At 41.2% G+C, this 20,863-nt stretch overlaps 1 protein-coding gene across 2 annotated transcripts; it reads left to right on the forward strand.

The window, feature by feature from the left end:
* The first annotated feature begins 1,930 nt into the window (after positions 1 to 1,930).
* Positions 1,931 to 20,797, forward strand: LOC136432271 (NXPE family member 3-like). Of its 2 annotated transcripts, none has more exons than XM_066423429.1 (6): positions 1,931 to 4,526; positions 14,233 to 14,667; positions 14,921 to 15,249; positions 15,902 to 16,146; positions 17,281 to 17,358; positions 19,437 to 20,797. In XM_066423429.1, the coding sequence occupies exons 2-6, from the start codon at positions 14,236 to 14,238 to the stop codon at positions 19,961 to 19,963; spliced, it is 1,611 nt and encodes a 536-aa protein (XP_066279526.1). In that variant the 5' UTR covers positions 1,931 to 4,526; positions 14,233 to 14,235; the 3' UTR covers positions 19,964 to 20,797. The 2 variants fall into 2 exon arrangements, with proteins under 2 accessions (XP_066279526.1, XP_066279525.1); XM_066423428.1 differs by lacking the exon at positions 1,931 to 4,526 and adding an exon at positions 12,449 to 12,747.
* The last annotated feature ends 66 nt before the right edge of the window (positions 20,798 to 20,863 follow it).

Here is a 20,863-nt window from a genome sequence, read left to right on the forward strand (position 1 = left end):
AGAATGTGACCACGTCTAGACATATGCATATACCGACGCTACAACGCTGAAAGCAACATTTCTTTATATGACCCACAGCCGCTATTGCATATGTCAAGATCAAACTGGCTCATATGACTTGCCCTGAATGTATGGCAGATTCTACACTACCTTTACAACCTCACCCATTCTTGTTGCAGATCGATGTATCCTTTTAAATGAAGAATTAAGCGAAATCGTTTGACGCCGTTTATCTGTTAACGTTAATCCCTTTATCGTAAAAAAAAACACTGCGGACCGCGCGCTTGGTGATAGATCCAACTCGTTACAGGACATAGCCACCTGGGGAGATTAGAATTTTAAAAACCAATTTTCTTCCCCATCTGTACAATAGGATGTGCAAGGGTTTGGCTCTCTCATGATACTATCTATCTTTTCATCTCAAAGGATGTTTGTATAAAACAAATCATGTCAAATTCTGAATTATATGTGCCTCAAGGATTATCCTCGGCCCACTGCTATCAATTCATTATGGTATTACTTACCTCCTCAAACCCACCTCTCAATTAGTAATTATAGTGATCGATGCAATGAATCGACAATTCTCAATGACTGTAGTTTGCAGATGTACGGATAACGAGGTTAGAGTGTTCACTCTCTGTTCAAAAATTCCATTCATTCTCATTCCGGATGTTTGGCCAGTAGTGGTGCGATTGAAAGCACGGAATCCTGTAAGCTGGCTCTCAGTAGTAACGACATCAACAAGCTAGACCTGTGTGTTGAGAATTGTTTATCAGCTACACACACAGGTGCGTTACTTCCTGCACTTGCGCCCACGTGACCATGACGTATCATTGTCCGCCATGCTGGATGGTTAAATTTGGAAGTTGCCAGGTAAATAGGAATTTGTATACATGATATACGTAATTAGGACACAGTAAAGATGGAAATTTGGAGGTCTTACTCTTCGAGATTCTATCACGCAACATGCAAATGGTGGCTGTGGCATCATGTGCAAACACTATATTTACCATCTAACTTGTTTGTTTGTTTGTTTGAAACTTAATTTATTCATGAGAAGCTCAAATCGGCCTGCAGGCCGCTTGTTCTTTGAGTCTGTACATAGATAGGACCGACATGTTGAACAACATTACCGTTCTGGCTTTGGACAGAAAGGGTTATATCATCATTACAAAGGTACTGCTTAATGCGCTTGAAAAAATGATTCAATTCTGTCATAATGCATTTCCTTATGCCTTGTCTCGTTTAAGTCACCGCTTGTGTCTGTAAACCCTCATTTCTTTACGTCCGTCCGTGTCTGTGTATTGTTTCTTGGTCCTTTGTTTCCCCCTCTCTGTCAAAGCATGGCGCAGAAAGTGCGTCATGACATGCGCCCGCTATGCTAGGAATGTTTTGAGGCAGCTAGCACTGGGCGACTGTTTTCTTGTGAGTTATTGTGTGGCGGACATTCGCGAGGCGTGATCCTCAGAAATAACACGGAATTTGAGCTCTGGCTTTCGCGCAAGTGCACGATTTAACAACAACAGCGTTTCAAATCACCGCGATATATAAATCATTTTCAGGACCCAAGACAGCAGGTTTCATTTCCTTTGATGCATAAGGAAAATATATTGAAGTTCTTCATAATATGGATGCGGTAGCTCTGGCAAACGACCTGATTAGTCGACGTTCTGGCTTACCACAGCGTACCAAATCGTACAGACCAGCCTCCAGAATTATACATGTGGGACCACACTCCACTTTTTGTGACCGTTCTACGGGAATTTCTCTCCCACACGTAGTTCCAGCGATTGTCTTTGTGTGTGTTTATTTTGCTACTAGTCTAACTAAGGTTAATTTTGAACAGGCGTTTAAAACAAGTCAAACAAGCCTTTCTGCTTTCAGAAATGAAATGCAAAAAAACAACATGCATATATTATTAGAGTGACAAGCATATTTTTTTTCATATCAGATGTTTACAAAATAAGACAGTGCTTGAATCACGAAGTTCAACCATGAAGTTCTGCCTTTTGTGATGATATAGACTGGGGGGAGGTATGGGCGTGACTGCTTTTATCGTTACTCCAGTGATAGATATTAAGAGCACTGTCAGGGATGGCAGTCGTATCAAGGTCCTTAAGATTTATGATACACGAAGCTACAAGTGGTCGCCATTTTGTACAAAATCATGTGTCCCGCCGGACACCTTACATAAAGGCGGGAAAGTTCGTTACAGATAGTAAACTAAATAAATAACAAAGCCGACGATGAAATGATACACTGACGTAAAACTACATACACTGAGAAATATCATTAATAGCTGCGATAAACTATATTTCATACAGGCAATCTAGAAGATAATCTAGGGATTGAGTTGGGTTGCTTCTACATTTTTTTTTTAAATTGACGCGCACATACGACAATTAGGCATTACTCAAATACCATACTGATGCATATCCCTCCAAAAAGCGGTGACCTTCATTTTCTTGTTTATCTTTTTTATCGGCTTACATTAATTTGTACACTTCTCACTTCTGGTGACAGTATTACAGCTGCCATCGCATCCAGCAAAATATAGAAATAGATCATTCCTTGGTAGAGAAACGACGATAGGAGAGTGTCTAGAGTAGGACCCCATGTAGTTATGTACAAGCTTTGTGTTTGATTTGATATTCCTCGCGGGTTCTCCTCGTCTTGGTAGATAGAAAATTTGATTGTGATGATTTGATATCATTGTCCTTAATTGTCCGTCACATCAAACATGGTACATAATATCACCGTTGAACACGGTTGTAGGAAACATTTGTGGGCAGAATATATCATGAATTCGAAGTGGTCCAATTTCCTTGTTTAAATTATAGGCACATGATTGAGATTCATGCAATAAACATGCAATTTGTGATTACAACCAACAACGGATAGCACCGCTAGATAAGCAATTTGGACGGACGTCAACGTCCTTGGTTTTTCCTTTAGAGGTCATAATATCGTGAACGTCCGATGATCTTTGAAATGGTATCTTGTGCAGGGATGACTAAAAATTAACTCCCAGTAAATGAATTTAATTGTGAGAATAAAACAAAGAAAGAAAATGCTCACAAATTTCACTGATTGCATGGAATATTCTCTTATTTTCAAACCAGCTCGTACCAGTGCGTCACATCTCCTAGGACGTGAATCAAATGTATGTTTCCCCCCGAGCATCCTGGGACTTGAAATATGAAATATGGGAATCTAATATCTGGCGGGATCTGTAGCAATTACTCTTCTGTGTGTGCAAAACGAAGATAGTGCGGCTATCCTGTGGATGTTTCCGCACCCAACAAGTGATACACTTAATAAGTGCACTGTAACTTACGATGATATATTCCACAGCCATACAAACACGATATGTTACACAATAGCGACTTACAAGAAGTGCAATAATACTTGCGAGGAGGGTTGTTGTCGCCGATATTGTGTTGTTGAACTCACGCACACACTTCGTATGGGGGGTTGTATTTTACCTTCCCTTGTAATCGTAGCCCATTCAAGGCGGTACTTGTGGTCAAAGGTGGTCATTCAGAAGGTCGCAGAGAGGTGAAATTGCACACTAGGAAGCCTAGCAGGGTCACGCACATACAATTGTTGTCGGTACACCATTTTGACTGGAGTATTTGACAAGCCCTGAGGAAAGACATACGCAATCACTTTAACACCATTATTCCGTGGTAGTCCTGTCAAATATGTTTTGCAGGTGGAGTATACCCTAAGGGTGGACAATAAGATAAAACACCGCCTCTTTTGTCTCAATGTTTGGCCCGAATCTTCCTAAGCACAATGGCGAGTGAAGACTATCTCGGGTTCCAATCTCTGCTTATTTTCCTCCGTTTACAGCCGGCGTTTAGTTCGACGAACTCCCCTTTGAGTTGGTGAAAGCGTTCCGAACTGCCCCGTCGTGGTGTGGTAGGGTCAGTGACCAAAGCCCTACAATCCGTTACCGAAGCTCTACGATATCCGCGTATGACGTTAAGTGCGATGTTACCTACAAACTGCAATGTCTCTTGACCCCATGTTTGTAAGCGTGTCCACGCGTAGTCTTTCCAAGAGAGCACCTTGTCCCAAAGCCAGTACCGTTGTATGAGAAGTTCTCGCTGAACTTGTGCTCGCAACTCGCCGTCCAACAGACGTGCCATGTTGTGGTCTGCGGCTAAGTCCGCTGGCAGGTCTCCCTCGATGCTTTGCAGGGAAAGGTCTGCCCCGTGCAACAACAACAAACCAACAACGTCGACGAAGCCAGCGGCGGCCGCCGTGTGAAGGGGGGTGTACCCGTTCGCGTCCTGGATGTTACAGTCCGCACCGTGGCTTAACAACACCTTGACGCAGTCCACGTCGTGTTGTAACACCGCCAGGTGTACTGCCGTCAGCCCCGTGTGCGTAGTGGCGTCCACGTCTACCGTGTTCCGCCTGAACGTGAGGATTCGGCCAAGTTCGGCGGCGTCGCCCTCGTGTACAACCGAGTGGAGAACCACGTCCAACGGGAAGGCGATCTTTCTCCCTTCCATAGGGTAGGTCATCGTTGGCTGCTTCTTAGCAAGACCTTCTTCGCGTCATTTTTAAGGTTCATACCCAACGTAAGGCCTCCCAATCGATCCCCAGGCCCAAAAGCTTGGCATCCAAAAAGCAGCTGCAAGTCAATCAGGACCCATAAGAGCAACAAAATGTCGTTTCACTCGTGCAAGCTAGCCGCCAGTCGAACATTTTGGAGTGAAGCCAGTTGTGTGTACGCCGCTGCGGAAGGCCAGAAGTTCCCCGGTTTGCACGCCGCTGTGACGTCAACTGGTAATTGTCTGGCGGGGTGTACAGAGGGGTGTTTATTTGCGCTGAGCTGCCCCAAGGCCTCTTGAGGACAGGGGTGGTGAGTTAAACCTGTTTTGGTAAACCTATCCACCCGTGTTGTTGTTATTATGGACTGTGCTACACCAATGGCCATGGGGCCTAACAGTGACGTTTTACCTGCAAAATAAAGACTCTGACGACATATTGTTTGAGGCAAAAATCCATTTCACCCCCTAAGCCTTGTCGGTGTTAAAACCTTTCTTTAGTCCTTCAACAAATCAAAAGCACTTAATGCAGAAACACTACAGGCGTGGTCAGCAATCATCCAGCTTGCATTAGTTGTATAAAAACAGGGCCACGTTACAGATTTAATTACCTGACCAGTTCAACCCTTATGACGTCATCATGTCGCAAAGGGGAACGGAGTGACATGCGCAGGGGAGAAAAAATACTGCCGTCTTTTAATGTTCGGAGTTTTTATACACCGTTGCGACTTTTGTGTTCTTTAGTTTTTATTCGAGTTACTTTATTCTGTTATGTCCAAAATTATCTGTATATCCCTCTTTAGTCGCAGAAAAGAAAATGTAGATATGTAGTTCTGTGCACTCAATTTCATGTGCATTCAACAAATTCTCTATAGAGAAAAAGGAAACCAGTATAATAGAAAACAGCATGCAGTGTTTTGGATCTTAAGTTTCCGCAAAATGTTTTCCTTTCTCATTTGTCAATTTGGCCAACAAACATTTTGTGTTTTTTTTTTCACACGTCTTGCTGCGACGGTTACGATATCTTGTGAAAGTATACTGGACTCGGCAGCTCCTATCTTTACACTGTTCGCACGGCTGAGACTTGGAGAGGTTTTGTTGTGGCTGCAATCACTCCGTCCTGTTGCACATGCAAACAGTATGCATTCGTCAACGTAAACCACAAAGGGGTGACACCGCCGGGATAGGGGGGGTCGGCATGACTCATAAAACAGATTTGGTTAAGTCTCCCTTGACAAGTTGTACCTTCAAAGTTTGTTTTTTCTCACACAGGAAGCCACGCCCCCTTAAGTGTGAAGTCTGAACTGCAAGAAGCACATTCTGCACCGCGAAAAAGGCGAACTCTCGAATTTCGACAGAAAGACTGAAGGTATAGTAGATAGTGCCACCAAGTGGAATGCAGCAAAGCGCCGAGAAACTGACCTGGCAAAGCAATTAGCCTTTTTAGTAAGATGTGTTCCTCACTGACTCTGCCATGGCCTACAGAACGGTATATCGGCAATTTCCACAGCGATGTGCAGCTCCTTCATTTGTGCCGTTGAAAGCTTTTCTAAGACCTCTGTTTCTGTGATTAAGAGTAGCCGTCTTATTCCCCAAAAGCCTACATAATTTTCCCTCCTGTGCTCCCGTGCCTGGATTTCTTATTGCTCGTTCAATAAAGTTTTAGGGCGGTGCACTGACTGCAGAATGAATACCAAACCGAAATTTAGAGGAGGGAAATTTCAATTCCGGACCAACACCCAATCGGAATTTTAAGTGGTCAGGAAAAATATATGGATTGAAAAAGTACACACGGCCATGTAACTGTGTTTTGTTTTCAATGTTCCTTGAGTGGAATAAGAATTACCTGGTGGTTGTTCGAAACCCGGCCGTTGTCGTTAACCCGACTTGAACGCTACTGGAAAGGGTTACAGGACTCAACCTTGGGAGACAACACGACCGGGCCAGGCAGGGTGATCCATTCGGGAATTGTATGTAAAAAAAATGAAAATAAAAAACTTCACATTACAGTATTGTCTTATAATAGGACGTAGCTCTACTTATTCTGTGCCACATCCGATAATATTGTCACACCCTTTGAAATGGAGTTATGTAAATGTTGACAATGTAATCGTGAATTATTCAGGTATTTCTCATTCATAACGGTCACAGTGTATACGCTTGCAATTATCTGTCAATACCGAAATGTGCACAAGTACAAACATTCGAAATAAGCGTGGCAATTCAAAATGATTGTGTCTGGGTAGATCTTACTTCATGTAAGCAAAGTACCAACGTAGCACTCTTAGTTCTGCCACGATAGAGCTCCTCAATTGTCCATTGAGTTTTTTACTCACTTTGTTGCGGGGGATATGGTGTTAAGCATGTTATTTGTGATAATAGAGTTCCAAGCAGATGTAGAAAGGTACCATAACTCGAGGAGCTCCAAGCAGATACTGAAAGGCCGGAGGACTTGTCCTTTCTCTTCCATTTTTGAATGGGTGGAGTGAGAATCTTCGGTTTGCTGGGGCTCCCGGTATCGTTTTGGTTGTTTTTCTGGCTCTGTAGGTTGTGTTTTTGAGGATCTACTGTTGTCTTTCCGACACCCCATCCCTCCACGTCAAGCGTTCAATGTAGACTGCCCAAGCGGTAACCAAGTTCTTTGTCGTGTTAAAAAAAACTTTGCCTTTATATATATGCTCGGAGCTCCTAGAGTTTTGGTGTCCACAGAGCTTTTTACATGATTTATGAGGAAATCGTACAATAGCCCTTTTGCTAAGATAAGACTTTCATACAACTTGTGTTATTTGGGTAGAGATCAACTGATACAATTTATGCAAATGAAGTCCTTATTTACATGTGAGCTATGAGAAAACACTAACAGAGACCACCGTCGCTATGGTAACGCCTTTTTAGGTGGCCAATCTTTTTTTTCTTGTCGGGAGGCCTCAAAAGAAATATAGAAGTATACGTACCTGAAAACAAACAACAAGACAGCTTACTCTACCTTGATATACACAAATACGCCTCGGAACACTTTGGGTGCATAAACACCTGTGCCTTATTAATATTCAGTGCACAGTGTAAACACCCGTGCTGTATGATATTAAGTGCACAGTGGGAACAGCAAAAATATGCCGTTCAAAGTAGATGGGATGATAACGTTTTACCATCTACAGACTGACGTAGTCACATCTATCGCACGAAAGTTTTGTTGTCGGATTTTCGTCCAGGCATAACCACCAGCTGGCAAGAATATACGACAAACTTTCCCCCCACAAGGCGACTGGATTTTGCAAACATCCACGGCTGTCCTCGATTTGTAAACCTATTATACAGAAGCTTTATTGACACACAAAAAGTACAGTAACTTTCGTACGGTTAACTACAAAGTGTCAACTTTGAAGTAGAAATATTTTATGTGGCCAGACTATGTGGGATCCAGCCGTGCGAATGGAACACCTGCGTCAACGCATTACGTCATCACCCACTATGCGAAGGTGTCCATGAAATGGTCGTCTACACACCGATTACACGAAATACCACAGATAGGGAAACGGATAGTTGAATCATTTTGTTTCAGAATCCCTATTGTGCAGCCTTAACGTCAACTCTCAAAATTCCCTCGGGTGTCCAAAGATCACCACATTAAGAACGGTGTTATCGATGCCTTCTCAAGAATGTTTTGACCACCTGAATATCTATATCTAAAAGTGTGAATACCTCTGGGATTACTGATGCTGCATAAGTAGATCTCTTTCAACTCATTGTTTTAGTATGTGGTGGTCTTGTGGAGGATACCCAGGGGACATATGAACCAGAAACAACCCAAAACTAGAGTTCTACGATCGCATACCTTCGCCAAATTATTTTTTTAACCTTTTCGACTGATTTATTATGAGTGTTTCTCATTGCTTATGCAAACATATTGTAAGTTATACATCAGTTTATCATCTTCTCCACCCAAATTACAGAAGTTGTCCAAAGTATGACTGTCTTATCTTATCGTATCAAGAGAGGCTATTCTAAGATTTATCATCAATCCTAATTTACAAAATCTATATTTAACGTTGTTATACTTGTTAACCTTCACGTAACTTCCAAATGGCACATGTATGAAATTTTTGTCATTTACCACAATGGAATTATAGTTTTTCTCACCTACAAATTAAGTCTTCATTTGCATTCTTCATTGCAGTTATTCTTATTAATGTTCCCTTCTTTCTCAGTTACATATGTCCGAATAGTCCAATCACAAAACGCAGCAGATTTATACATTTTCATGGTTGATTATGCAAATTAGATACTGATTTTCATTATTTGTATCTGATTATGTAAATCATCACTTAAGCTACATGTATCTACATATTAAGTATCATGACGATAGTTAGTGAGTTTCTGCTGTTCTAAAAAGCCGGACCAAACCCATACCACTTACTCAGTCTCTGCCCCAAGAACTCTTTACCACTCAAAAATCACGACCATAGCATATCCAGAACATGAGATATCGAAACCAGAAGTTCCGCTGCAGTACCGTAACAAGCCGTTAGGTGACATCCAATCATTTTGAGGCCTAAGACCTAAGTAACGTTACCACATACCAAATATCACGGCAATCCATCCAGGCATTCTTTAGTTATGCTGTTTATCCACATACATACATGCATACGTACAAGTATACACACCTGCCTACCTGCCTAAGTGCCCAGGCCAGTAACTAGGTTCCTCCAGGAAGCCCTGTCCCATGCCATAGCCTCCGCTACCCGTATGTTCGTGAGGGATACCCCACGATCTAGCCATACAACGAAATTGATACCCCCCATGAGTACTGCCAACTTTATCGGAATGCCAGTAATTGGGACCTGCGGCGAACGTGAACATTATTTCAAGTTCAACGTCCCTACTGCAATGTCTTTCATTTCCTACTCCCTACGGATAGTTCAAATTTTAGGGCGATACTGCCGTAATTCAAGTCCTGATTAATCTCATCTATACCACGTACGTTACAATTGACGTCATATCTTCGAACGGTGTCCTCAAATGCTCCCACCAATTTGAAACACACAAAAAGAACCCCAGGCGGGAGTGACAACACACTGTATAACGAAGCCCCCACGTACAGTAAACGTAAATGTTCGCATTCGTCAACGAGTGCGTGGACGAGTGTATAATTGTCATAGATATCTCAACGGTTATACCTGAAAAATTCATCGCATAATCGCATATTACTGATGTACTATTGTTTTGGGGAATATCTCTTCATGTAGAAGGCAAACTATGCCATCACAATCACTTGCGGGTTGCAGTAAAGAAAAAAGAAGGCACCATTGAAAAAGTGCGACGGAGAGCACGTCGGTTTATCACACTGGATGGAAGACGCAGTATACCTGGTATTTTTGTAATGATTTTTGTTGAAAAAACACAATTCAGGTGAATATGTATTGATTGTATTGTACTTCTACCAGTTTATTTCACCAAAAATGAATTGAAATTGATGAGAAATATGTTCACACTCACGTGAGGTATTGTCCCCTCTACTTCATGGTTAGATTTTGAAGTTGCCAGGTTAAGTGAACTTGTATGTTTAAAAACTGTCGCGCAAAGCATGGCAACGACACTGCTGTATGTAGTGATGTATGTATACAGTAACAGCGTTTCATTTCGGTGTTGTTCCTTGTACAGCTAGTGCTGAACTGTCTAACGCTATAGAACGCTTTCACGCAACACCAACGTGGCGACGGACGCAGCTATTTGCCTATCAGTGAATCGTAGCTCGGCGTTTTCGGAAATCTAGAGATCTTGCCACGCCCCTCAACCTCAATAACCACTACTCAGTGTGCATAGCTAACTGAAGAGAATACCAAAACAGTACATAATAAAAAATGCCGATAAGACCGTCAATATATGCGAAGGGTAAAACCACTCGTTTGGTTTTGTTGCGTTTGATGGGTGGTCCTCGTGGTGTTCTACCTACCTTATATACATACGGAACAAGTTCACCACTAACACGCTTATTTTACAACATGATCAACGTTTTGAGACATAAATGATAGCCGTTTGATATGATGATTCTCATGGGATCATGAGGCATGGTAAAAAGATCTTGAAAATTTTGTCATCCCTTCTTGACCTATCCTGTTTCAAAGTCTGCAACTAAAACGCCCCTGCAGATCTCAAGTAAGCCGCAGGAGAGCCCGAACGTACGTCCCTTCTTTAAAGCACAAAAACAATCTACCGCTGAAAAATCGAGACCATATGCATAGTTTGTCAAGAACACGAGATAGGAAAACCGGAATTTCTGATGCAGTACAAAGGAAACCCGCCAAGGGGCCCAAATCTAATCATTTCTTCGACAGGACAAGACCTAACAGTATATTTCATGCCAATCCATCCATAGCCAATTGAGTTACGCTGCCAGATACTGCTACAAACACCGACGTCACCGTCACTGACGAAAGGCAATGAATGTGAAACAAAGAAGCGAGTAGAACAGTCTCCTGGCCCCCGGGATTCGAACCCACGCCGAAACCGGGCAGCCAGATCACAGGCATTAACCACTAGACTGAAAGGTCTAAACCAGTTAAACTGGTCAGTTGGAGGCGCTTGAACCCCACTGTTACAAATGTTACTGGAAACGTCTGATCGTTTCCAAAATCGATGTGTTTGTATCCAAATAGTGTTCAGCACCAAGGGCAAGTTGCGTGCTCGTATGTAGCCCAAAGAAATCTTTTCTCTGTGTACATTTGTAATACATGAGTGGTCTTTATAATGAAGGTAAGAAACTCAAGGTAGTCAACAACCTTTGTCTTAAATAAAAATTGTCTTTTGCTAAATCACCTATCATCATCATGAATCAAAGGCGCTGCCTAGCAGTCCTTACTAGAACTGCAATTATCTTCCATCAGCATGGATTAAAACGCGCGTAATGTTTATTAAAACTAGAGTTCGGCGATCCCATACCTTCGCCGAATGGTGTTAACTTGTATGAAATATGTGTTTGAAAGGTATGTTATGGATTTCGTGTGTGTGTGTTATTTTCCAATAGATAATATTTTAGGAAGAAAGAAATGCATAGTACACTAGTACACGATGAAATACCCACTAGTCCCATGAGTCCCGTGCGCATAAAAAAAATTCAGTATTTGCACTGCAGTTAGACCTAATGTTAGATGGGGCGCTTTTATCATAGCATCCCTCATACTGGTCATCGAGTGAAACGAAAGAGAAGCCTTCAAGACATGACTGAGTCTCCCCCATCATCGGGACGGATGGCTGGCGTCCCCTCGAATGACAATCTGGTCGCTGAACTGCAGTCCTTTTCATTTTTTTTTTTGGGGGGGGGGGCTTTTTTTAATTGTCGTAGCAACCGTGAAAAATCAAAGATGGACGGCTACAACCTTCAACTGGGTAGCTTTCAAGAAGAAAGTTTCTAAGGTTATGTGAACTCTTTATGATGTTTAAACCCACGGCCGATGTGTCTGACATTATCTTTACAACATTTTTTTTTTTTTTTACTTTGGGCAAGTACTGGTCAGGGAGGTCCAGTTTTCTGCTTGGGAGGGTAGAAGAATATGTATTTACATGTACCTTTTCTATGTTTTGACCTGTAAATAGCCCATGAAGTGAGATGGCTCTGCTTTCGCCTTGGCTGGACTGGCCCATTAGGACAAGGGGGGAATCCGGGTTTCATTTCTGTCTTCTGACTGTGGCCCAGTCTTCAAGAATTTTGGTTGTGCAATAGCACATCCACAGGGGAAGGGCTAGCAACCCCTCCCTGTAAAAAATATACCCTGCTACTGAAACAGCGAGGAAACGTGCTGACCTGTGTGCCACTAGGCACTTCAAAGTGAACGGCATTATATCCGCACGTCATAGATAAGGTCAGACCCAGGCCCAGCCACACCTAAACCTGTTCTTGACGTAATAACACAAAGGTTACAAAGACACGTACACAAACGGAGTTCGTCGGGCACACTAAGACATAGCACAACGAGACTGTACTTCATCCAAGAGCGTCGTAAACTACAACGTAACTGATAGCGTGCCATAAACGCATGTTGACGAGTTTAAATTCCTTGACGATTTGACGACTTTCTGCGTGAGATCCTTTCTCGTCTGCGATGTGTGGCTCAAGTTGTCTCCAATGACGACCATTTCCCGACCGAGCGCTGCTGTATTTTTGGTGACTGTGCTGATTTATATGGCGGTATGTAATTTTCACCTTGCTACATATGGTTACACTTGAGCGATATCATGCTTCCCCCGAGTAAACACGACTAGGTAGGCCGCTTTATGCCATGCAGCTGTCCATTGTTCCCCGCGGGCATGCAACATACAGCATACACGATACTGCAAATTGAAGTTGGTAGGTACAACCAGACTCCACCAAATAACACAATGTGTACATTCTGTAGCAATGATTGTATAGAAGATGAAATACATTTTATTTTAGAATGCTCACTATACTCAGACATGCGCCGACCCCTTGTAAGTTCCATACCACTAGACAAGAAATATGCGCATCTTACATATACGAGTTATTCACATGTTTTATGTCTTCTAGAAACGATATAATTAAAAAACTACATTTGTATGTGAATTTGTGTACAAATGTTTCAAGAAGAGAGAAGAGACTATGTAGATTTAGATGGAATATAGCGCAATGTTCCTTTTCATTTATTTACTTCATGTTACCTAAGTTTATGAATGTAGATGTTACCTAATGCATTTAGCCCATACTCCCTCAAAAATATTATTACCTTCGCCAAGAAGGTTATATTTTCTGTGGCGTTTTGCCATGTATATGTAGTATGTTTGCTTGTAGGCTTCTACTTAGCAGCATAACTCAAGAAGTGATGAATGGTTCGTTATGAAGTTTGGTGAGTGGTTAGGTCCTGTCCTATCAAAGAAACGATTATGAGCCCCCTGGCAACTTTCCTTGATGCTGCAGTAGAACTTCTATCTCGGTGTTCTGGTAAGGCGAGCTATGATTTTGGGGTGTATACAAATGTAGCTCCTGTGCTCGGGAAGAAGTGCCATACGTTAAAGGAAAGCCACACAAAAAATTGAAAATCCTTCTATGCTATGCTTAATATATTCCAAAGTCAAATCCTTACTTCAAGTTGTTTCACATAAGTCCATAATAGTTCTGTGATTTTCCACAGTTTGCAACTTATGTCGTGCTGACGCCTTCTCGCCTGATAATTGAATTATATGACGTCAGTGTTTCAAATTTTCACCTGATGATTGAATTTTAGAACACTGACGTCATGTAATACGTCATATAATCAGGTAAAAAATTTGAAACACTGACGTCATTTAATTCAATTATCAGGTGAGAAGGCGTCAGCACGGCATAAGTTGCAAACTGTGGAAAATTCTAGAACTATGACGGGCTTATGTGAAACAACTTGAAGTAAGAATTTGACTTTGGAATATATTAAGCATAGCATAGAAGGATTTTCAATTTTTTTGTGTAGCTTTCCTTTAACGGCTTATGGTGTGTAAATAGGTAAATATTCAAGAAAATGTTAAGATCTTAGAAACAATAGTGTATGTACAATATATTGTTAGTGGGTTAAAAAAAAACGTGCAGACGACCGACAATTTGGTGTTGGGTACGACAGGATTAAATGATTTATGCTAATAAGCGTAAGTAACATTACGACGCTTTTCTTCATACTTCGTGCAGACGATGAAGTTTCCCCATCAAGGATTACTGAATTGGGGACAAGACGCTACAGATCATCAGGACGTTCCCAAGCCGTTGTTGAAATCTCACCTCAATGAGCCACCAGTTAACCCTCGTCTCATTGAGCCAGAAGACGAAGTCCAACCTTGCCTTCCCAACCAGCCTCTGCTCATTGACCAGGTCACCTACCCAGAGTACACGGAGATAGTCGTGTTAAATAGAGACAGACTGTATCACCAAGGAGACGTTCTTACCGTGAGGGTGGTAGCGAGAGACAAGAAACGACGACCGAAGACGTACGGAGGAGACTTTTTCCGTGCCAGACTCGTCAGCAGTGCCCGTTCCCCAAAGGCCAGTAGCCCCGGTCACGTCACTGACCACTGTAACGGCACCTACACCGTGCAGTTCCCGCTCTACTGGGTAGGGAACGTTTTGGTAAGTACGCTAAAAGATTACGTTGAAGGCAGACTTGGGAAGCATGATTGCAATGCACGGGTTTACAGTCAGTGCATTTTTCGTCAATTTACAATTTTCCCTGTAAATTTCTGCGATTGTCTTTTTCATATCCTTTAAGGACTTTTTAAAGACAAAGCAAAACGATTTAAAGCTTTTGCTTTCCAAAAGACTCAGCTTTCTCAATATGTCGATAACTACTTGAATTGATCTAGTTTTCCATCGCTGATATCAGATAAAGATCCAGCTTGTCCATCCAAGCGAAGCAGTGAAGGTTCTACAGAGAGTGCGAGAAATTCCGAACAAGATAGTCTTCTACTGCACCTTCGTCGATTTCAAATCGAAAGCCACAGAAAAGCGACAATGCTACAGCTCTGCAAATCCCAGCCTGCAACCCCACCAACTGTGCGATTTCTCCAAACAAGAGGCGAACGGGACATGGATCTGCCTGAAACCGGACAAACTCTCTTGTTCCACCATCAAACTGTGTAAGTCCGACGGGAGCAAGAGCCATCAAAGGGCACCGGGTCTCGTGTCCGAAAAGGAAAGAACGCTTTTCCAAAGGTAAGTGCCACCAACAACGTCTTCAGGATAACTGTTTCTGTTTCTATATCAGGGGTTATATAAGTATGTATTTTTTACAAAAAATAGACTGTTTTTTTCCACATAGTTGGCTATAGCTAGCTATTTTAAAATGTCTAAAGTCTTCACTTCACTTTCCTTATCTATTCTATTCTACTGCCTATATACTTAGTACTTTGCTGTCCTCTCCATCCTTTTATTATCACGACTACGGCTTGACATAGGAGACTTTGCCAATAGAGTATGATACACTAAAAAAAGTACTAAGAAAACTTTTGATATCAAAATCTGTAACTTACGGCAAAAGCAAGTGAAGCTAAGTAGGCACTCCAAAATAATTCCATTTTTTTAGTTCTCCACTGCACAACGCAGCGGTGACGTCTGCCATTCAGCGCCCGTCACTTTCCAGAAGTGTGATATTAAGTTCATACAAGTATGTACATCAATGTAGTAGCCCAGCTAGTACATCTACAAGCATATGTACACAGTACCATATGTTTTATTAAAGGCATGACTGTAGCATCATGAGTATCCCCAAAAAGTGTATCTCATGATATGACAAACACAAACAGCATAATATGTCGTTTTAAAGGTATGCCTTTAGCTTTGACATAGTACGTTCCCCGACACACAGGCCATATATAGAAGCAGAACTAGACTTCAAGGAGCCCATACGTGTCCTTGATTCAGAAGGACCGACACATCAACATCTGCCGCCGTGTACATATACAATGGACGCACATGAGTCTCAAGCTTCATTTGGGGCATCATTGGGACATTGGTCAGGCAAGGTCTGGAAGTCTTCGGCGTGCAATGTCCGGGTGTTCACTAAGGAGGACATCCAACGGTGCCTGGCTGACAAGATCGTGTACATGAAAGGTACGTATCACGCCACCTCCCGCTGGCCTAGTGCGCATGTGCAGTCGTTATGTATTGTGGTCGATGTTCAATGTCCCGGTTTGTTTATTTGTTTTATTCGGATTTCCATTCGTGTTACATAGATTTCACAGTATTCCTCCTGGAGTCCAAACAGTACTCACTCACTCACTCTCTCTCTCCCATAGCTCAGTCAGCCGTCGGGGCAGCATAGCGTTCAGTGAAGGCTCTCCACTGCGGGTCTTCCGCCAGTCTGGTCATCTGGTTGGCTGTATGACCGGTCCACTCCTTTAAATCTGTGATTTGATCTGATGAACAATACACTTAAATGAAATGTAAAGAACAAAATCGTATACAATTAGAAGACAAAAAATTAAACAAAATCAGTTTTGGCGAACTTTTAAAAAAGAGCTAGCGGGTGAGGTCAGAGTTCCACATGAAAAAAACAGAAACAAAGAAATTTTTTTTATTATTACTTCTTCTTACTTCGTACTTCTTTGTATGCAAAGAAATCCAAAAGTAATGATAATTGACAAGAATATAAACTTAGATGAACTGAGGATGTGTATATACAGTGCAAACAAAGTAATCATAATGATAAAACATGACTATGATAAAATAAATGCGCTGATTATATACATAACTGAATGGGATCAGCAGCAGTAAAATAAATCATGACTGATGTATATAATGCCAAACAGGGCTTTAGGGAAGTAATGTAAATTCATATCCTTGCGAGTTCCTTAAGGCCACACTTGCTTGACTATATGGATGACATCCGTTCGCGAATCAAGTTTCGTCCGTTTCCAGGAAAAGTTTGTGACCATTGTGTAAATCGTTCAAATAAGCTACAAAATGAACAACTCAATGCCGTCGATTTAAAGAAAAATTAATAAAAATTGGATACTACTATTGTAGAATGCTTAAGTCAGTTCCGAAATTAAGAAAAAAAAAGGATGTGGTGCACCTTGTCCTGTGTGTTCAGTCGACCATTTGCCCAACCTTCCTTAATACTTACATTTCATAATAAAGGCAACTTTTTTTCTTCACGTTCGCATCAGTTTTGAGGTGCCCAGAGGATGTAATCCATATAATGAAATCAGTCTGGCCCTGATTTTCTATTTTGCTTTACTCCAGGTGACTCAACAATTAGGCAGTGGTACCAGCGTTTACAGAAAGAAGTACCGTTGAGATCAACTACCGGGAAATTTACACGTACGTAAAATATCCAGACTTCTCACAACTTTTTAGTCGTTAAAGTTCTTTTGTTCTTCTTTAAGTTACTGGTGCAAGTAACAGACATTGATAGATATAATTCCTCAACACAACACAACACAACACACATCATTACACAACACAACTCAACACAACACAACACAACACAACTCAACACACATCATTACACAACTCAACACAACTCAACACACATCATTACACAACACAACTCAACACAACTCAACACAACACAACTCAACACAACACAACACAACACAACACAACACAACACAACACACATCATTAGTGAAATTTCATGATTCATTGGTATTTATTTATATTTCCCTCTCTACATCCTGTATAGGGTATAGAGGAAATATATTGTTTTAACTGGTACACTCTTCTTCTTCTTTCTTCTTCTTCTGTCATGTTTGAACATCTATTTCACATGGTATAAGTCAAGAAGAAATGAACAGATGTCAGTCTTTTTTTGGCATGTGGGAAGGTTGAGCACAACATGAGCACAACAAAGTATCAATAAGTCTGAGTGCTGGGGAACCTAATTTGCATAATTGATGAAAAAAATGCATATTTGGCGGGAAAATCCATATCTCCTTGATGGTGAAATATAGGTATTCCGTACTCATCATATAGGTAGCTTATTAACAGACATTCAAATTTTTATATTGAATTTTTTTTTAAAATTTAGAATCATTGTGACTTATTCTTTTATTCAAATTTATTCAAACTTATTACAAATATCACTTAAAAACCTTTGTGGTGACTTGGAATGGACTCTACACACACATTGATAGCTAAAAGTTTTGTTACTTGGAATTTGCATAGCAATACCGACAATTCTATAATATCTAGAAACATGATACCTGAAGCAGGAATGCGGATAGTTTAGCAAATTTTGCATTTTATGTCGGCGATATAGGTAGCTTTTATGGAGAAATGCAGGAAATATGTGTTGTACTAATTAGGATCTTCAATATCCTTAATGCAGAACAAACAGTCCTTCCGGTAGACACACACGCACACACACGCACATAGATGATATAAGTAGCTGACGACATTGAAGTACTACTTATGCTCATCATAACGCACGTCGCCTAATCAACAACACCGTATCATATGTTACTTGAAATGGTGATAATGCAAATCAGAATCTAATTTGCATAATTAAGGGGGCATTTTGTAAACCCACACCGTTCAATGGTGCAACGGTTCTAAAATGCACCATATGTTGTAACTGAAAAATAAAGGGACATTGATAGTTAAAATTAAGCAAATGAAGACCTAATTTGCATTGTTCATGAGACAATACTGTAATTCCATATTGGTAGATAACTGGAATGCCATACTCGTGGCATTTGGAAGTTATGTGACATGGTTGAATTCAAATTAAGCAAATGTTGGCCTAATTTGCATAATTAATTTATGGAGATTTGAGATCTCCGAACTCTTGTTTTATTAATGGGAGCGTTTTCTCGAAAATGTTACATTTCTAGTTCCTTAGTCTATTTCATTTCATTTTATCTTATTTTATTCTACGAAACGATGGCGAGGCCAGAATCATTCATACCCTTTCGTATTTAACTTCACGGACACCGACGTGCAACTAAGATCAAACCACTCAATTATACAACCGACAAATAAATGAATTTAAAATGTTCCAAATTCCACTGCTCTACATTCAATGCTTGAATTCATCGACTTTACGAGAGGTACGAATATTTTTTTTCAAAACTGTATTTAAGTATGGCGTTCTATGATACTCGAAGAGGATAGAGATTGGTAACAAGGTACATTTATTTTTTACAGCTAAATCCGTCCAAATACCTGTCTGAAAGTCTCAATAGTCATACCTGTCCCAATATCTTCTTTCAACTGCGGAAATACGGTACTTCCACACACATAACCCACAAACATTTCAAACAAATGTACATCGCTATCTCCATAGCTCTTCAACTTTAGTTCAGTGCCTTGTAGTGGCCAACTCTGGCCTTGCACTGAGCAATACCATCGACAACAAAAAATCAAGGGTAAAACAAACAACCCACCATGTGTTACAGGTAGTGGAAGCAACAGTGGGTACAACAGTCGATGGAATATCTCTGTTCGTCAGCAGTTCCACCACTTCCCAAGACAAGGATCTAATCAGGTTGTCTTTAAGGATGTCAGGTACACTGTCGACATGCTTGACTCCATTCAAGGAGGCCCGAATACCGCCATAATCATCGGTGTGTGGTCTCACTTCAAGACGCAGCCGTTGGACATGTTCCGGTCGCGGATGTACGCCATACGGGGCGCCATACATCGTCTGATGCACAGGGGCCCCGGCACGCGGGTTTTCGTGAGAACTGGAACAACACGAGAGCATAAGGGCGGAAAATTGTCGTATTACCTGCTAGGAAGCGACTGGCTGGCTTACCAGATCACGGAGCTGATACGAGAGATGTTCCGGGCGGATCCAGACGTGGTCGTGTTGGACACGTGGGACATGAGCTTGTGTCAGCCGGGCAAAGACGCACTTCACCCAGATCAAGCTATGGTGGACAGTCAAATAAACATGATGCTGTCACATATCTGCCCCACTTAAAGGCCAGCCAGTTAATGTGTTGTAAAGCTAATTGTAGCGTGTGTAGACCATACCCTGATCAAGGAGGTTTAAATCAAACCTCCTTGCCAAGGTTTAAATCAAACCTCCTTGCCCTGACTAAAGTTTCTATGAGCCCTTCCAATGCCAGACCCCTAGGATGAGGCCTAATGAGCCCCCGACAGGGAGAGTTTGTGTAACACAGATTTTGAGAAGAATTAATAATAAAAAAATGTAAGCTTTTGGGCCCAGAATTTCGCTCTAACAAATACGGAACATTCCCTCGCCATCCTTTTCAAGGGGAAGGGACAACTAGATGAACCTTTCATTGCAACACATAGTGAAGCCATGAAAAGAATCACTTTAAAACACACTAAAGTGAGTGTTGGTTAAGTTTAAAGGAGGAGGAATTAGCATAAGGCTTGTTTTCCAATGGTCCACATTTGCCACCAAGAACCGCATATTTTTCTCTTCCTGCATTTTGCTTTAATCCATTTCATTACTTCACTTTCTGTTTTGTTTAAATAAATGGATAAACTAGAGTTCCACGAACACCTTATCTTAGCTAAATAATGAAGGCTCATTATGGAGAGTGATTAATGTTTACATGCTTATCACCCCCTGCAAATTTGATCATATATCATACCATTTGGAAGTTATGAGGGGAGGGGATGAGTCCAGTCTAGATAGGGTTAAAATCATTTGGTGGTACAGGACTAGTTTATATGTCTAGTGTGCTGATATATGTTATAACTGGTCATGAAAAAATATTGAAAGTGATGATGAAATAGTACAGTCAATATATATGAATAGAATAAATCTTTATTCCATATCATACACATTTTGAAAGACATAGTAAATGTGACTTTTCCGTACCTAGCAGTGGTGCAGTTTTGGAGCAGT

The sequence above is a fragment of the Branchiostoma lanceolatum genome, chromosome 4 (genome assembly GCF_035083965.1).
Source record: "Branchiostoma lanceolatum isolate klBraLanc5 chromosome 4, klBraLanc5.hap2, whole genome shotgun sequence".
NCBI lineage: Eukaryota > Metazoa > Chordata > Leptocardii > Amphioxiformes > Branchiostomatidae > Branchiostoma > Branchiostoma lanceolatum.